The sequence below is a fragment of the Chelonia mydas genome, chromosome 8 (genome assembly GCF_015237465.2).
Source record: "Chelonia mydas isolate rCheMyd1 chromosome 8, rCheMyd1.pri.v2, whole genome shotgun sequence".
In the NCBI taxonomy this organism is placed as follows: domain Eukaryota; kingdom Metazoa; phylum Chordata; order Testudines; family Cheloniidae; genus Chelonia; species Chelonia mydas.
In genome coordinates, this window is record NC_057854.1 from 18,790,297 (window position 1) to 18,804,595 (window position 14,299).

Below are 14,299 nucleotides of genomic sequence, written 5' to 3' on the forward strand. Positions count from 1 at the left end.
TCATAACAATATATTAATCTATAAATGAGTAGCAAAGCTTCTGAACCCATTAAGTCTTTTCATTAGAATGTGGTGCTCCTTCCCTTTGAGCCAGTATAGAAACAATGCCCCACGATGGAGTCACAGACATGCTGTTACAAGTATTGGGATGTACAATGGGATCATGAGCACTCATGGTTCCTATGGCACATTTTGTAAGAGTACAGGTATTAATCTCATTGTCCCACCCAACCTTCTACCAACCTCAATTCCCACTGAAGTTTCAAATATTGTCAATGTTAATTTCCTGTCCTCAATATCTGTTTAACACCTCAGTGATCCTGTGTGGTGTTAAACAGATGTGAAATTCTACCCAGAAGTCTGCATTTTAGTGGTGGGTGAAGTGATTCCCCCTCTCCCCCAGCTACTTTGGGATTTTGAGGTTTAATTAATATGTATTTATAAAGGACTTTAAATAAGCTGTAATTAGGCTTTGTAAAGATCTGAAAATCAAGGGCCAGAATCCGATCTCCGTTACATCAATATAAATCTGGAGTAATTCCATTGACTTTGATGGAGATACCAGCATAAAATCAGACCCAAAATTTGTTATAGAAATGCGAAGTATTGTTAATAATGTCTCTGCCTCTCAACATGACAATCAAGGATGTGATGTGTGTTCTTTGATATCTTTTCTCTGAGCTGGAGTGGGATCACAAAGCACTTATTTTGCTAGTGGCTACCATTACTAAAAATTCTCCAGGGTCTCTTGAAGGACAATTGTAATCTAATCCTCACCTGTGCACTAACAACTCTAAACCCAGCCCTGGCAGCATCAGTACTCCACAGTAGTAACTGCTTGTGCTACTGTCCTGCAAAACTCGTGAAGTAAACAAGATACTATACCCAGGACCTCTGATGGCCTGCATTCATGCCTATGTGAGCACAAGCAGAGATTAGCTACAGTCCAAAACAACAAAGAAAATACCCACTACGAAGCATCTACCTGTCCTTTTTGTGCCAAAGTTGTTTCCAGATCTTCTATTTTTGCTTTATACCTCTGGACTTCTGCTTGGAGCTGCTCCTGTGCCTGTTAAAGTCAGTTACATCATTAAATAGGAAGAAGCAGAAATACAGTTTTTTGGATTTTCAATGCATAGGAAACTGAGCACAACAGTCTGGCCTCCTACAAAGTGAATGTAAAACACTACGAGTCTGACTTGTTTGCATTTTATGCCCATTTTACACTTGTTTGCACTGGCATAAATCATGACACAAGGGCCGAGGCAGTGGAGAATCAGGCCCCAAATCTTATAATTGCTGTTCATTGTATTGCAGTAGTACCAACCAAGATCAGGGCTCTGTTGTGCTAGATAATGTACAAAACCACAGCAAGAGGCAGTCCTTGCTCTGAAGAGATTACATTCTAAATAGACAAGATAGGAAAAAGGTGGGAGAAAGAAATTATCCCCACACTACAGATGGGAAATCTTTTAGTCTTGGAAGATTTAATATAAACTGGATAATTAGCACCTTTTACAGAATAACTACATCCACCTGTTAAAGACTTTCAAACGCCATGTTCAAAAGAAGATGAAATGTTTGAACCCACAAAAACCTACAGGTGTCCTTTGTGCCTGCAAAAACGTGCACCCTGATGCACAAAATGGGGAATTGTCTGTACCAATGTACAGAATCACCCATTTTTCCTGGCTCAGCAGGTAAATAGTATATTATGGGTCCATCCATTGTGTCCATCTTTAATAGTGTTGCCCCTTTAAATATGCTCTGCAAAATGAGTGAAACTGTCATTTAGCAACCGTGTCTTAGATGCCACTTTGATGTTCTCTTTGGGAGGTTTGTATGCACTGGCTTCTAGTTGCAGCTAAACATGCACTCGCCCCTCCGGACAAAGACTGACCTTGGCTTCTCTTTCAGCATCTATGATGCCTCCAGTCTGCTCCTGCAGTAATGCATATGCCCTCTGCAGGGCCTGGTATTCCTTTGTTAGCTGTCGAAATCGCAGCTCTGATTCTTCTGCTGCTAAACTCTGTATGAACAGAAAGAACGTGCTGTACAAGCAGCAGACACAGGAGCATTGCAAAGGAGAGAAGTGCCTAAAATGTGGCTTATTGTGGCCAACGTCGGTTTCCAACTTTACCATGTATTATCAACCAAAGTGCTTGAGTCAAAACAGATTTGTAATGAGCATGTCGTAGTGGTGGTGAAGGTGTGGAATTTAGAAAATGTTTATGGATTTTTAATCTGGGTCTGGAGTTACTTTTATATCAGATTTAGCAAGTTGTCAGGAAAACAGACCAGGGCTGCTTGGATCACAAGGTTTTGTAGATTTCTACCATGTTTCTCAGTGACACTGGTGTTAATCCAGAGTAACTCCACATCTCCAAGAAGGTTTGACTCTCCCGTTCAGGCACAGGAAAATACAACTTGTCACTCTATGCGCTGAAAGGGCAGCTAAATCTGAGAAGAGATTCACTCTTGGAGGGGGACTGCCATTGCCTTGTGTCCCGGAGCATAGTGATAGAATAAGGCTGGGGCTTATTCAGCTGAATCAGCACATCTGTTGGGTGTTCTGGCCCTGCCTCCTTCCCAGCTAGCCCCTCCTACTTTCTGGCCTGTACATCCTGGCAGAGCAGGAAGTGTGGGCAAATTATATTACTACCCTCCTGCACCAAGTTTGACTTGCGCGTGCCAGAGGGATCTGGGTAGTAAATATGGCTCACTAACTTCCGTGGAAGTATTCCAGATTGACACAGACGTAAGTGAGAGTAGACTCTGGCTCAAGGCCTGTCATTACCTTTTGCATCAGCAATGAGACCTACAGATTCAAAAAAATGTTTTTGTCTCCAACATCCACCCTGCCGCACAATGCTTGAAGGACTGTGAGCAGACAGGAGGTTTTTCTACCTGGGTATCTTTTCCCAAGAAGTACTAATCACTGCCCCATTGTTGGTGCCTTCTGGAATGACTGCATCATTCATGTTGTGGTGCATGGGCTTGCTTGTGCATGGGATCATGGCTTCCTCTAGTGGATTTTCCCCTGTCTTCCACTACCGGGCAGGCAAACGACCTCTACTTTCGCTTAGGTGGTACGTTCTCTGCTTTTGGTGCTGAAGGCCCCTGTGTTCTGTCCCTGATGAGGCTCATGGTGTCAGCACGTGAGTGTGTCTGTGGTTCATTACTAATGGAAGTGCAATGCTCAGTTAAGGAACTTTCAGGGCCTGGAGAGAATTGTGGACTCCGAAAAACTGATGGGGGAGTATTGAGCCATGGACATTCAGGGTGAACTGGGAAAAGCAAGGCATGCGGACCTACCCAGAGGGACTGATTCAGGGCTCAGTTTTCTGCCTGGTGGATGTGACTGATGAACTGGTTGGCCAGACTAGTACCAACTACAAGTACTTTTCAACAAAGTAATTGAAAAGAAATGAAACCTAAGCTTAACAATACAGATAATTTGCATATGTAGTGATTCTTATTGCAGGTTCTAGGGGTTAGATTTCCAAAAAGCTCAGGGCTAGATTTTCAAGATCTCCATGTCTAAAACTGAGGCCAAATTGACAGAAGAGCTCAGCACCCATTGAACACCAAATGTTTGAGGCCCTGGCTGCTTGTTTTGGGAACTAATTTCTCTTCAAAATCTAGCTCCAATTATAGCGAGGCAGCCAATTCTTACCTCATCCAGGTCATCGTCTGGGGTTGCTGGTGTTCTGTCTGTTCTGAATGAGGCCATGGATGAGGTTTCAGAGTCCATGGAGTCATCATCGTAGCCAAAAACAGTATCCACTATATGTCTCTAAAACAGGAAGAACATGTGGTTTCTGAACCCCTTTTGGAGGCAAACAGCATGGGGTTATATATGGGGCAGTGTTAGCCAGTTCCAAAAACACTTTGGTAGGCACTTTAAAAGAACCACAAGACATGAAAGAAGAGCCATAAGTTGCATTTCCAAACACCAGATCCCTCTGAAAGGAACCACACATAGGTCCCTATAATCAGCTGGTGAATTGAGATCCGTGGAGTTGTGCTAATTCATTCACATCAGTTGAATATCTGGCCTGTAGTCTAAAACTATCAGATAATGTAGCATCAGAGAGTATCAATATCCCAAGAGAGAAGCCTCCACCCCCATTTGAAGGGAATAGAATCATATATTGTTACTACATAAAGCTGTTCAGAGCAACCATCTTTTAGTCCTGTCTTCAAGGACAATGCCACAATACCAGAGATGTCCTGTTATGCAGAACTGAGATGATGAACCTGATTCTCCTATCACTGTCTATCTTGAGTAAGTCAGTGGATTTACACGAAAGTAAAACTGGTGAGAATGCTGTTCAAACTACGTGTTTTGGTTAAGGTTGAATATCCCGCCACCTAGGTTGAATTAAACACATCACAGAAAAAATGTGAGTCACATTCTTTGATGGTAGAGCTGCTTAACCAGCAGGTTTGGATTTCAGGATACTGATTTCAGCATTTAATGCTTGGCACACAGTAGAATACTTATGCAGACAGATGGATCAATAAGAATTTAAGATGCACTGTTGCACTACAGTATTTTTCTCTTCTAATGCTGTCAGATTACAGCCCTCTAATAAATCCCCACTGTTTGAGTCATGCAGAAGGGATGAACTGAAGATGCTGAGAAATCCTTGTGTATGTGTACTTTTTTTGGAAATGAAGAGCACTGCCATACCCTGCTGAGCAGTACAATTTCTGGTTGCTTATTTAGAAATAAAGTTAAACAGGGACATGTTGGGCTCATTCCTTAGCCTCAGTTCTGCCTGTTGTGTGCAACCTTAAAATCCTTAATGAAATTATGTGACAGTACCTCAATTTACCATAGGACTTATTGGGCCTGATTCTGCTGAATGACAGGACAGGCTTGCATTACTCTGGCGGAGAAAAGTTGCCCTAACCTGGTGAATCTGGCCATTTGAGAGTCCTCTGGTGGCACAGAGCTAACCTAGCAGTTTCTAAGGCACAGGAGACATGGCTGGGGGTTCCCTAAATCCAGCTGATGGAAGCACTGGCAGCTGGCATAAATTAGCTCATCCCTCGGGTTGCTCTAAATTATTGCAGGGACTGGACTAGATTGAGGATCAGAGCACCACAAAGGACTTAAGACCTCTGCACCCTTCTTCTCTTCTGAGCTGAGTGCTGCGTAGGATCTGGGCCAGGGATTTCAGTTTACGAGAATATTAAAGTCAATGGGAGTTTTGCGTGAATAAGGATTTCAGGATTGGCCCTGCAGTATTAGTATTAACCAACAGCAGCAGACAGATTGAAGAGTCTTTCAGGACAAAAATATGATCCCAACAGGACCTGAAATTGGTATCTACAGAAAAGCAGATGGTAAATAATGATGTTATTATTTTAAAGGAAAAATAGGATTGAAAAGCTTTTCCAAAGAAATTCAGATTCCTTTGAACCCCATTGCTAAGGGAGCTTACTGCAACCAAACATCATCTGTTTCCTCAGGTTTTCACGGATTGTTCTCCTGAAAAGCCCACTGGCATTGTTACAGTAAGACAGAGTAGTTTTCCTCTTACCTTAATTGGCTTTGAACTTCTTTTATGCTTCCTGCGACGAATCAGCTTTTCCCTATCCTGGAAAATACAGTTAAGAAATATGATCCAATATTTCATAGTTCCATTGACTTCAGTGGAGTTAGTCTTATTTACACAAGCTGAGGATCTAGTTCTTTGCGCAGAACACTGCTATTTAAGGTTGAAAGGGTGACCAGAAGTTATGACATCTGAAAAGACGCTCCAGCCATTTACTCATGTCGTGTAGCTGTCATTTCTGTTAAACAATTTGTACAGGGCCTGGTCATCATGGGGAGTGGGATGGGGCCATGAGATTTGAAGTATACTATTTGCCTTGTCTGCAGATGCATCGTTGATATCTGTCTATCTCAAAGTCATTGGGCTGTGTTATTGTTGACTTCATGTCCGTTTCCCAAGCAGGATGTCTTAGACGATGCAACAGATTTCTGTGGAATCTGATTTTGTTCATATTATCTTGCAAATGTCCTGGAAAGGGGCATTTAACATGAAGAGCTGTGTCCAAATTACTAGTGAACGGCTGTCTAACAACATCTGCTTCTGTGTCACATCTGAGGCTTCTTAAGGGGATTCTAACATCAGCACTTCTTAACCTCACTGATGTACCCAAGATTCAGACGTACAGTATTATTGATGAGGTGAACAGTGCAATGAAGAATGTATCCTTTCGGCAAGACTAAAACTGGGGAGAGGCCCCTGTTTTCTTAGTTAAAGTTAAAGCGGGGGTACAAAGTCTTCTCACTCTTCAGTTTCCAAAATCTGGAACAATCCTCTCTCTTTCTGCGTCACTTTATTTCTCAGCTGCAAACTTATTTTTTCTCTCTTCCCTATACAGAACTCTGCATCTGTATTCTGTACTATATTGCATATATCTAATTGTATAAGACATTCTGCAACTACTGTATATATTTTAGGCTCGCTGTTTTCTATTTTATTGAATCCTGGAACTATATTACTGTTTTACATGTTAATTTTTAGGATATCATTTTGTGAAACACACTGGGGACCTGATTTTGAATAAGACATCATTCTTCTTTCTTGTAACTATTTTTTTCTTACAGCTAATTGTCATTTAGACATCTAATTACTGGATTACACATATCTACAAAATGACACAAACTGTGCCCACACATAATTGCACCCACAAAATTGTACTGTGAGACTGTATTTTAAAATTCACATCCTAGAAATAATAAAGCATTATTATTATTAAAATGTTACCACTCAAATCCTGTCTGTTATGAGATGAAGATGTCAGTTATATATGATTGCTTTTAATACCTGATGGGCTAGACATACCCTTGTTAACTCATCAATTATGTTCTGTTGTTCTATAACTTGAAGCTTTAAAAACTCAGTTTCTTGCTCTTCGTTAGCTTGATCTAAGTCATTGAGAGATTTTAATTTCTTCAGTGGAGGGTGTGATGTCATTTTTTCTCTCTGTTTAGAAGACAAAAAATATATATAGAGAGAGAAATAAAGAAAGATAAAACGAGAGTCAGTACTTTAAAGTCCCCCCTTAATCAGGCAATGTTTTCATGTTCTTTTAAATCTGCATCAGTTGCAAAATTGTCATGACATTACTACTCTTTACCATCCCTTAATTGTAAAAAGGAGAGAATGTCAGGGAGTTAAATTGTAATTTATTCTGCATGAGGCTATGCAGTAGGGCTGTCAAGCGATTAAAAAAATTAATAGCGATTAATCGCGCTGTTAAACAATAATAGAATACCATTTATTTAAATATTTTTGGATGTTTTCTACATTTTCAAATATATTGATTTCAATTACAACACAGAATAAAAAGCGTACAGTGCTCACTTTATATTTATTTTTGATTACAAATATTTGCACTGTAAAAAACAAAGGAAATAATATCTTTTCAATTCACCTAATGCAAGTACTGTAGTGCAATCTCATTATCATGAAAGTTGAACTTACAAATGTAAAATTATGTACAAAAATAACTGCATTCAAAAATAAAACAATGTAAAACTTTAGAACCTACAAGTCCACTCAGTCCTACTTCAGCCAATCGCTCACACAAACAAGTTTGTTTACATTTGCAGGAGATAATGCTGCCTGCTTCTTGTTTACAATGTCACCTGAAAGTGAGAACAGGCATTCACATGGCACTGTTGTAGCCAGCACTGCAAGATATTTATGTGCCAGATGAGCTAAAGATTCATATGTCCCTTCTTGCTTCAACCACCATTCCAGAGGACGTGTCCATGCCGATGATGCTCGTTAAAAAAATAATGCGTTAATTAAATTTGTAACTGAACTCCCTGGGGGACAACTGTGTGTCTCCTGTTCTGTTTTACCCCACATTCTGCCATATATTTCATGTTATAGCAGTCTCAGATTATGACCCAGCACATGTTTGTTTTAAGAACACTTTCACAGCAGATTTTAAAAAACACAAAGAAGGTAAAACAGAACATACAACTGTCCCCCAAGGAGTTCAGTCACAAATTTAATTAACACATTATTTTTTTTAAAGAGCATCATCAGCATGGAAGCATGTCCTCTGGAATGGTGGCCGAAGCGTGAAGGGGCATATGAACGTTTATCATATCTGGCATGTGAATACCTTGCAACACCAGTTACAAAAGTGCCATGCGAATGCCTGTTTTCAATTTCAGGTGACATTGTAAATAAGAAGCAGGCAGCATTATCTTCCATAAATGTAAACAAACTTGTTTGTCTTAGCGATTAGCTGAACAAGAAGTAGGACTGAGTGGACTTGTAGGCACAAAAGTTTTACATTGTTTTGCTTTTGAGTGATGTTATGTAACAGAAAAAATATCTACATTTGTAAGTTACACTTTCACGATAAAGAGATTGCACTACAGTACTTGTATGAGGTGAATTGAAAAATACTATTTCTTTTTATAATTTCTACAGTGCAAATATTTGTAATAAAAATAATAATATAAAGTGAGCCCTGTACACTTCATATTCTGTGTTGTAACAGAAATCAATATATTTGAAAATGTAGAAAAACATCCAAAAATATTTAATACATTTCAATTGGTATTCTATTTTTTAACAATGTGATTAATCACGATTAATTTTTTTATCGCAATTAATTTTTTTGAGTTAATCGCATGAGTTAACTGCGATTAATTGACAGCCCTACTATCTATATATCATGATGTTGCCCTCTAGTGACTGGCGCACAGAAAGCACAAGGGAGAATTCTTTGAGTGGAAGCGGTAGAAGTCTGTAGTGCTGTAGAACAAGTGTTGTAATGTCTATAGTGCCAACACTGATTTGTCTGTTTGCAGGACATGGATTGGTTACACTGTTTTAGGGTAGATTAACCCTGTAACTTTAACCTCTGTTAAGCTGGCTGTCAAATCCCTGCTTGCAGAAGAAATTAAAATGATTCTGATAGTCTCCTAATCACCAGTGGAGCAGGACCTATATGGAAAAGAAACCAGCCTGCTCAAGCGATGTGCAGTGGAAATCACAAATCAGGGATGAGATACATTAGCAAATGCTATGTGGGCAAGGCTGCTCAGCACCCGGCTGCATTATTCCTGGCTGTAGCCATAGATATTACTTGTGCATTTTGTTAATGCCAAAACAACACCAAAATGAGTGTGGGAAAGTGTTATAACCCTTTTGAAAACTGCAGCAGTTCCATGTTAATGGATTTATAAAGAAGAGAGCTTTTCCCACATGTAAAAAAGCAACCACACAAAATAGAACAAATATTTTGGGTGAAATTTACAGTTCCAGACATCCCATTTGTATACCCACTTTTCCACATGCATCTAGTTATGCACACAAATGATGCATGCACCCACGCTGCCCAAATGCCCGACGTGTGGGGGTTCTGTGAAGCAGATGATGCTCTTTATCTGCCACAGATGTGCACATAAAAATGCAAACGCAAAGACCAACATGAAGCTGGCTGAAAATGTAGCTCTTAATATTTTCCCTTCCATAGAGTATTTACAGCCAGGCCTGGATGGAAGAAAAATGTCAGAGTAAGACATGAACTGAGGGCACAGCTGTTTTTCATGGTGAAGGCCTGTAAATCTAATTTATGAAAGACCACGTTGAAGCCTGTGGAAGTGCACATATATACAGATCTTTGCTTCGTGTTCAATACCAACCATTTCTACATTTTCTTTAGTGATTGCTTTGAGTTTCTCCTCCATGCGCTGCAAAGACTGCATCAGTTCATCGTTTCTCTTGGTGAGGCACTTGTTCCTTTCAAGGAGAGGTTTGCATTGTTTTTCAGCTTCTCGAACACGTTTCAACTGTAATAATGAATAATAATGACAAGTTAAAAATGGATTTTCCTTCCTTCACTGTGGGCTCTTGCCTTCTCTCTCCTTCCCAGGTGACTATTGTCCCAACAAAGCCCTGAACAAAAGTATGAAACGGAACTGACAGAATAATATCATCTAACTCTCATATAGCACTTTTCATCCATAGATCTCAAAGCACTGTACAAAGGAGGTCCCTTTTACACATGGGGAAACTGAGGCTCAGAGAGACAACATGACTTGTCCAAGGTCACCCAGCAGGCCAGAAGCAGAGCTGGGAATAGAACCTGTCGACGGTGTCATACTGACTTCCTTACCAAAAGAAAGAGTTGGATTGGTCCTTGAATGACCCAAGTTACGCTGATAGTAAATATCAATCCATAGCTTGGGCTCTTGATGGACAACAGAACATATACATATTTGTATAAAACAGTAGATTTATTTTAATCAAACCATTGCTTAACAGTGAGAAGGCATTTTTGTAGGTAGTAGCATGTTCTAATATATCAATGTCTATATTCTTATCCACTTAAATGTCCTCCTTCCTTACAAGATGAGTTCCACTGAATAACACTCAATTCCTGTTTAAAAAGACAAAACAAAACAATCCTTTCTGGCAGGGAAGGAGGAATCTCAAGTTGCCATTTTAGGCATGAAGCCCTTTGTCCCTTTTCCATTGTCCTTTGGGCGTTTTCCTTCCATGGCACAGTACTTAGTCATACTGTATTATTTAATAAATATGCCCATTATCTAAGGTCTGTTTATAGTCATTTTCAAAGAAGTGGCATTTTCTCATTAAAAAATACTTCAGTAATTTAAAAGTTTGTATCCATAAGAGCAAAGTAGGGTGAATGTTAATGGTATAATCTTTTAGAAGCCAAGTTTTTGAGAGAGATACATAATCAAATCAATACAAGTAATGCATTTTGCTGTATTACTGAAATGTTGGTAAGACATCATTTACAAGTATTAATTAATACCACCGAGGCACACAAGATATCTATATTAACACATACTGAGTTAACCATGGTTATTGTTTCCACAATGAACGTAATGGAAACAGCACTGCTTTTCAAAACCTTAATCTTTTACTACAACTGCAGAAATGATGAAGGTCAAAAAGCACTGATGTTCACTTAAAGGCACACCTATCCCGTTCTAAGAGTCAATCTGATAAAGAAATGAATTTATTGTTGTAGGCTCTAGGGCTAGCCTGCTTGCTTGCCTATATATCTTTTCTTATAGGTTTCTTATTTTCTTTGATTATTTGTTTTATTATAATAGGTTTATAGGTTTATATTAAAGTAGTTTGGCTGTACTGCAAGGGACCTACAGGCCACATTCTGTATATTGAGCTAAGGCAAAGTTAGCACACATATGTCTGGGACCTTTCACCCAGATAGCAAAGTTAGCACACATATGTCTGGGACCTTTCACCTAGGTAAATAGTGATGAGTTAAGGCATAAGGTCCATATATGGCTGTGATCTTTAACATAGATAGATAAAGGATGCGTTGAAGCAGGTTGGCATAGGGGGCTTTCCAAAGTTCATACTCTCTGTAAACAGGTACACCACAAGGAAATAACCGAAATAACCGGGAGGACAAAAATAACAAATGTAAGAATGATCTAAGGTCATTAATATCTATGTATATGTCATCAATATGTACAAACATACCAGCCTATGGAGTAAGTGTACCCCAACATTTCAGTGGGTGAGGAAACTAAGTTTGGACATAGAAGGAGGGCCTGAGTGCTCAAGCCCTATAAAAGAGGGTGACCCACCTTGCCAAAAAAGCGTCTAAGCTTCTAAGTTTCTGAGGGTTTTTCTAAGTTTTGTGCTTGGGAGCTTGTTCTCTAAGTTTCTAAGCTCCAAGCTTCTTCGTTCTTAGTTTATTAGTCTGTTAGTTTAATTTTAAATTTTAAGTCAGTTAGTTAAGTAAAACTCTAAGTTAGCTGCAATAGCTCTTAACTCTAGCTTCTTCTAAACTCTGCACCTCCCTGTCAACAATTAAGGAACCTGAGGGGAGGCTGGGCCTTTGTGTCTTAGCACCAGGCCATCAAGAAAGGGTGTGAGTATATTAATCAAAAGCTTTATAGTATATAATATCATGTGTATCTTTAAAATACTACTATTGCATTTATAACTCTAACTATTTTACCAAGTTATTTATTGTGACACAGTGTCATTGTTGGAGTTCAGGGATTATGGGCTGTTCATCTGTAGCAGAACTAGAAAAAAGGTCACCAGTGAAACAGGAAATCCACCTCAGATTGGCTGATGGGGTTACTGTGAAATTTCCTGGTAAACTCCTCAAGAACCCTCTGAACTGTGGCAGATTAAGCCTCGACCCCTATGAACTGTGGATATGAGCCCTAGACTGGCATCATCCACAGAGCCCTCTGAGGAGGCCCCATGGCTGGGGCGAGTGGGCCAGGAGATGCAGGAGCTGGATTCAGTTGGCAGCCGGGGCTGGCCGTGGCTGCCCACTGTTGCCTCGTGGGTTTAAATGTAATGCGCTACCATGTTGTGCTTTATGAGGTGTTTTCTGAGGCATTCCATGATACACAGAATGGTAGCGTGTTAAATTGAAACACAAGAGACAGCAAATACCAGGAGGGCAGTGAATGTGGTGGACTAATGACCGAGGGCCTCATCCCAAGCCCCTTGCCATTGCCTTCAATGGGCTTTGGCTTAGGCCTTGAGGCAGCTGAGCCTTCCTGAGTACCACAATGCCATTTCCAACCCCCTCATGCCCCTGGGCCCTAGAGGTAGTGGGTGGTCAGAGCATGAACTTTCTCTGCCTCTAACACCCTGGGAGGCTCCTCTTCTTTCCTTTCCTTTCTTTACAGCTCCTTGCCTCCCCAAACTGACACAGACAAGAGCACACACCAGTTCATTTCGTTCATCTACAAGCAGTGTGTTCCTGTCCTCCAACTTCCGGATAGTGGCATTCAGCTCTGCCATTCTCTTCTGATTTCTGCGTAAATCCTGTAAATTGAAAGAAAGAAAATTTAGTTTCTAGGTCCTCTGAAACTGTCCATTGGACAAGAAACAAATGGACTGGAATGCTCACAAAAAAGACGAACACATCATCATTTTCTAATGAAACGAAACCCATTTGTAAGGTTGACATCATTTACGTCTGTCACAAGTACCTGGATGCTGGGTAAAAGTTAAAACAGCATGGACCTCATTCTGTACTATCTAATGCAGCTTGTGTGGTCATTGACTCGTGCAACTTGGGTGCAAATGACATGCCATTCTGTTGGTAGCAGTTTACATTCAGTATGCACTGGTGCTGATGACCACATAAGGTAGAAGCTCAGGTCATTGGTCTGAACTCATTGGCTCAGGAAGCATTAACTGCTCAAAGCAAAGGGAAACATAAACATTTGCAAGGAAGAAACTTGGATAGGTCTCAACCTGAGCCTTCAAGGCTGCTTCGTTTGGACTTTGAAAGCTATTTATGAGGAGGAAGATTCATAGAAGGGGTTTCTGGACCGAGAACAGAACTGGTCAAAATTTTTCCATTGGAACTTTTTTGACGGAAAATTAGGTTGTTGATTTAAAATTTTCTCAGAAAGTGCTTGCTTTCCTTGAACATTTTTTCCATGGGATTTTTTTTCAGTTTCTGACAATTTTCAGATGAAAGTTTTCATTTTTCAGTTGTTGGAATAAAAAATTCTGGTTTTGTTTTTTGATTAAAAATTAAGTATTTCGGATGAAAATTGTGACAAAAACTAAAAATGTTTAACTTTTGTATAAATTTTCCTCAGAAACACTCTCATCCCCCTTCTTTTCTGAATAACTCTACTTAGGAGGGTTATTTCAGAACAAAACTCAGGTTGGAAAGCAAGGAAAACACTGTCATTCTCAACTGCCTTTATCTTCTTATACTTGCTTTGCACAAAAGTGTAAGTAAAGAAATAGGCCCTGAATAGTTTAGTCCAGTAGACATTTCCTGTGCCAAGAACTATTTCCTGTAATTAGAATTACCACTAGAAGAAACTTCACAGAGTGAGGCTTAACTACTGTAGCAACATGAAAATGATGCAGGAAGTGGACAAAATAATTTTGCAATCCAAATAAAGCCCATTGTTTGTATTTTGGATTACATTTAAACCTACTTACAGGACTGCTACAGTGCTCTGACCCATCTCCAGCTCTTCCTGGGATCTCTCGTTTGGGACTGCTCATGTTACACTCCGCCTCCTTCACTAAGAAGAGCTGTTCATCCAGAGCCTCCTTCTGCAGCTGGAGCTTCTGTACATAGCCTGTCTGGGTCTCCAGTTCTTTCTCCAAGGAAAAGATGATTCTGTCCTTAGCCTTGATTTCATCCATCTTAATTAAGAAATAAAAGTACAATGTTACTGCACAAGCCCAACAGAATGTCAGCACTGCAGGAGTAAGGAGAGATCACCTTACCGTTGTTGTTCACTGCTGTA

General features: G+C 39.9%; 1 protein-coding gene across 3 annotated transcripts in view; it reads right to left on the bottom strand.

Annotated features, from left to right (window-relative positions):
• The window catches only part of JAKMIP2 (janus kinase and microtubule interacting protein 2), a 107,009-nt gene that overhangs the window by 18,220 nt on the left and 74,490 nt on the right, over positions 1–14,299 (bottom strand). For all 3 annotated transcript variants that reach the window (XM_043553036.1, XM_007054354.3, XM_043553035.1), the window contains 8 exons: positions 13,986–14,195; positions 12,744–12,842; positions 9,695–9,841; positions 6,867–7,007; positions 5,553–5,609; positions 3,677–3,796; positions 1,901–2,029; positions 986–1,069 (listed from right to left, as the gene is read on the bottom strand). In XM_043553036.1, coding sequence (XP_043408971.1) covers positions 986–1,069; positions 1,901–2,029; positions 3,677–3,796; positions 5,553–5,609; positions 6,867–7,007; positions 9,695–9,841; positions 12,744–12,842; positions 13,986–14,195 — 987 coding nt within the window. The remainder of the gene's footprint in view (positions 1–985; positions 1,070–1,900; positions 2,030–3,676; positions 3,797–5,552; positions 5,610–6,866; positions 7,008–9,694; positions 9,842–12,743; positions 12,843–13,985; positions 14,196–14,299) is intronic.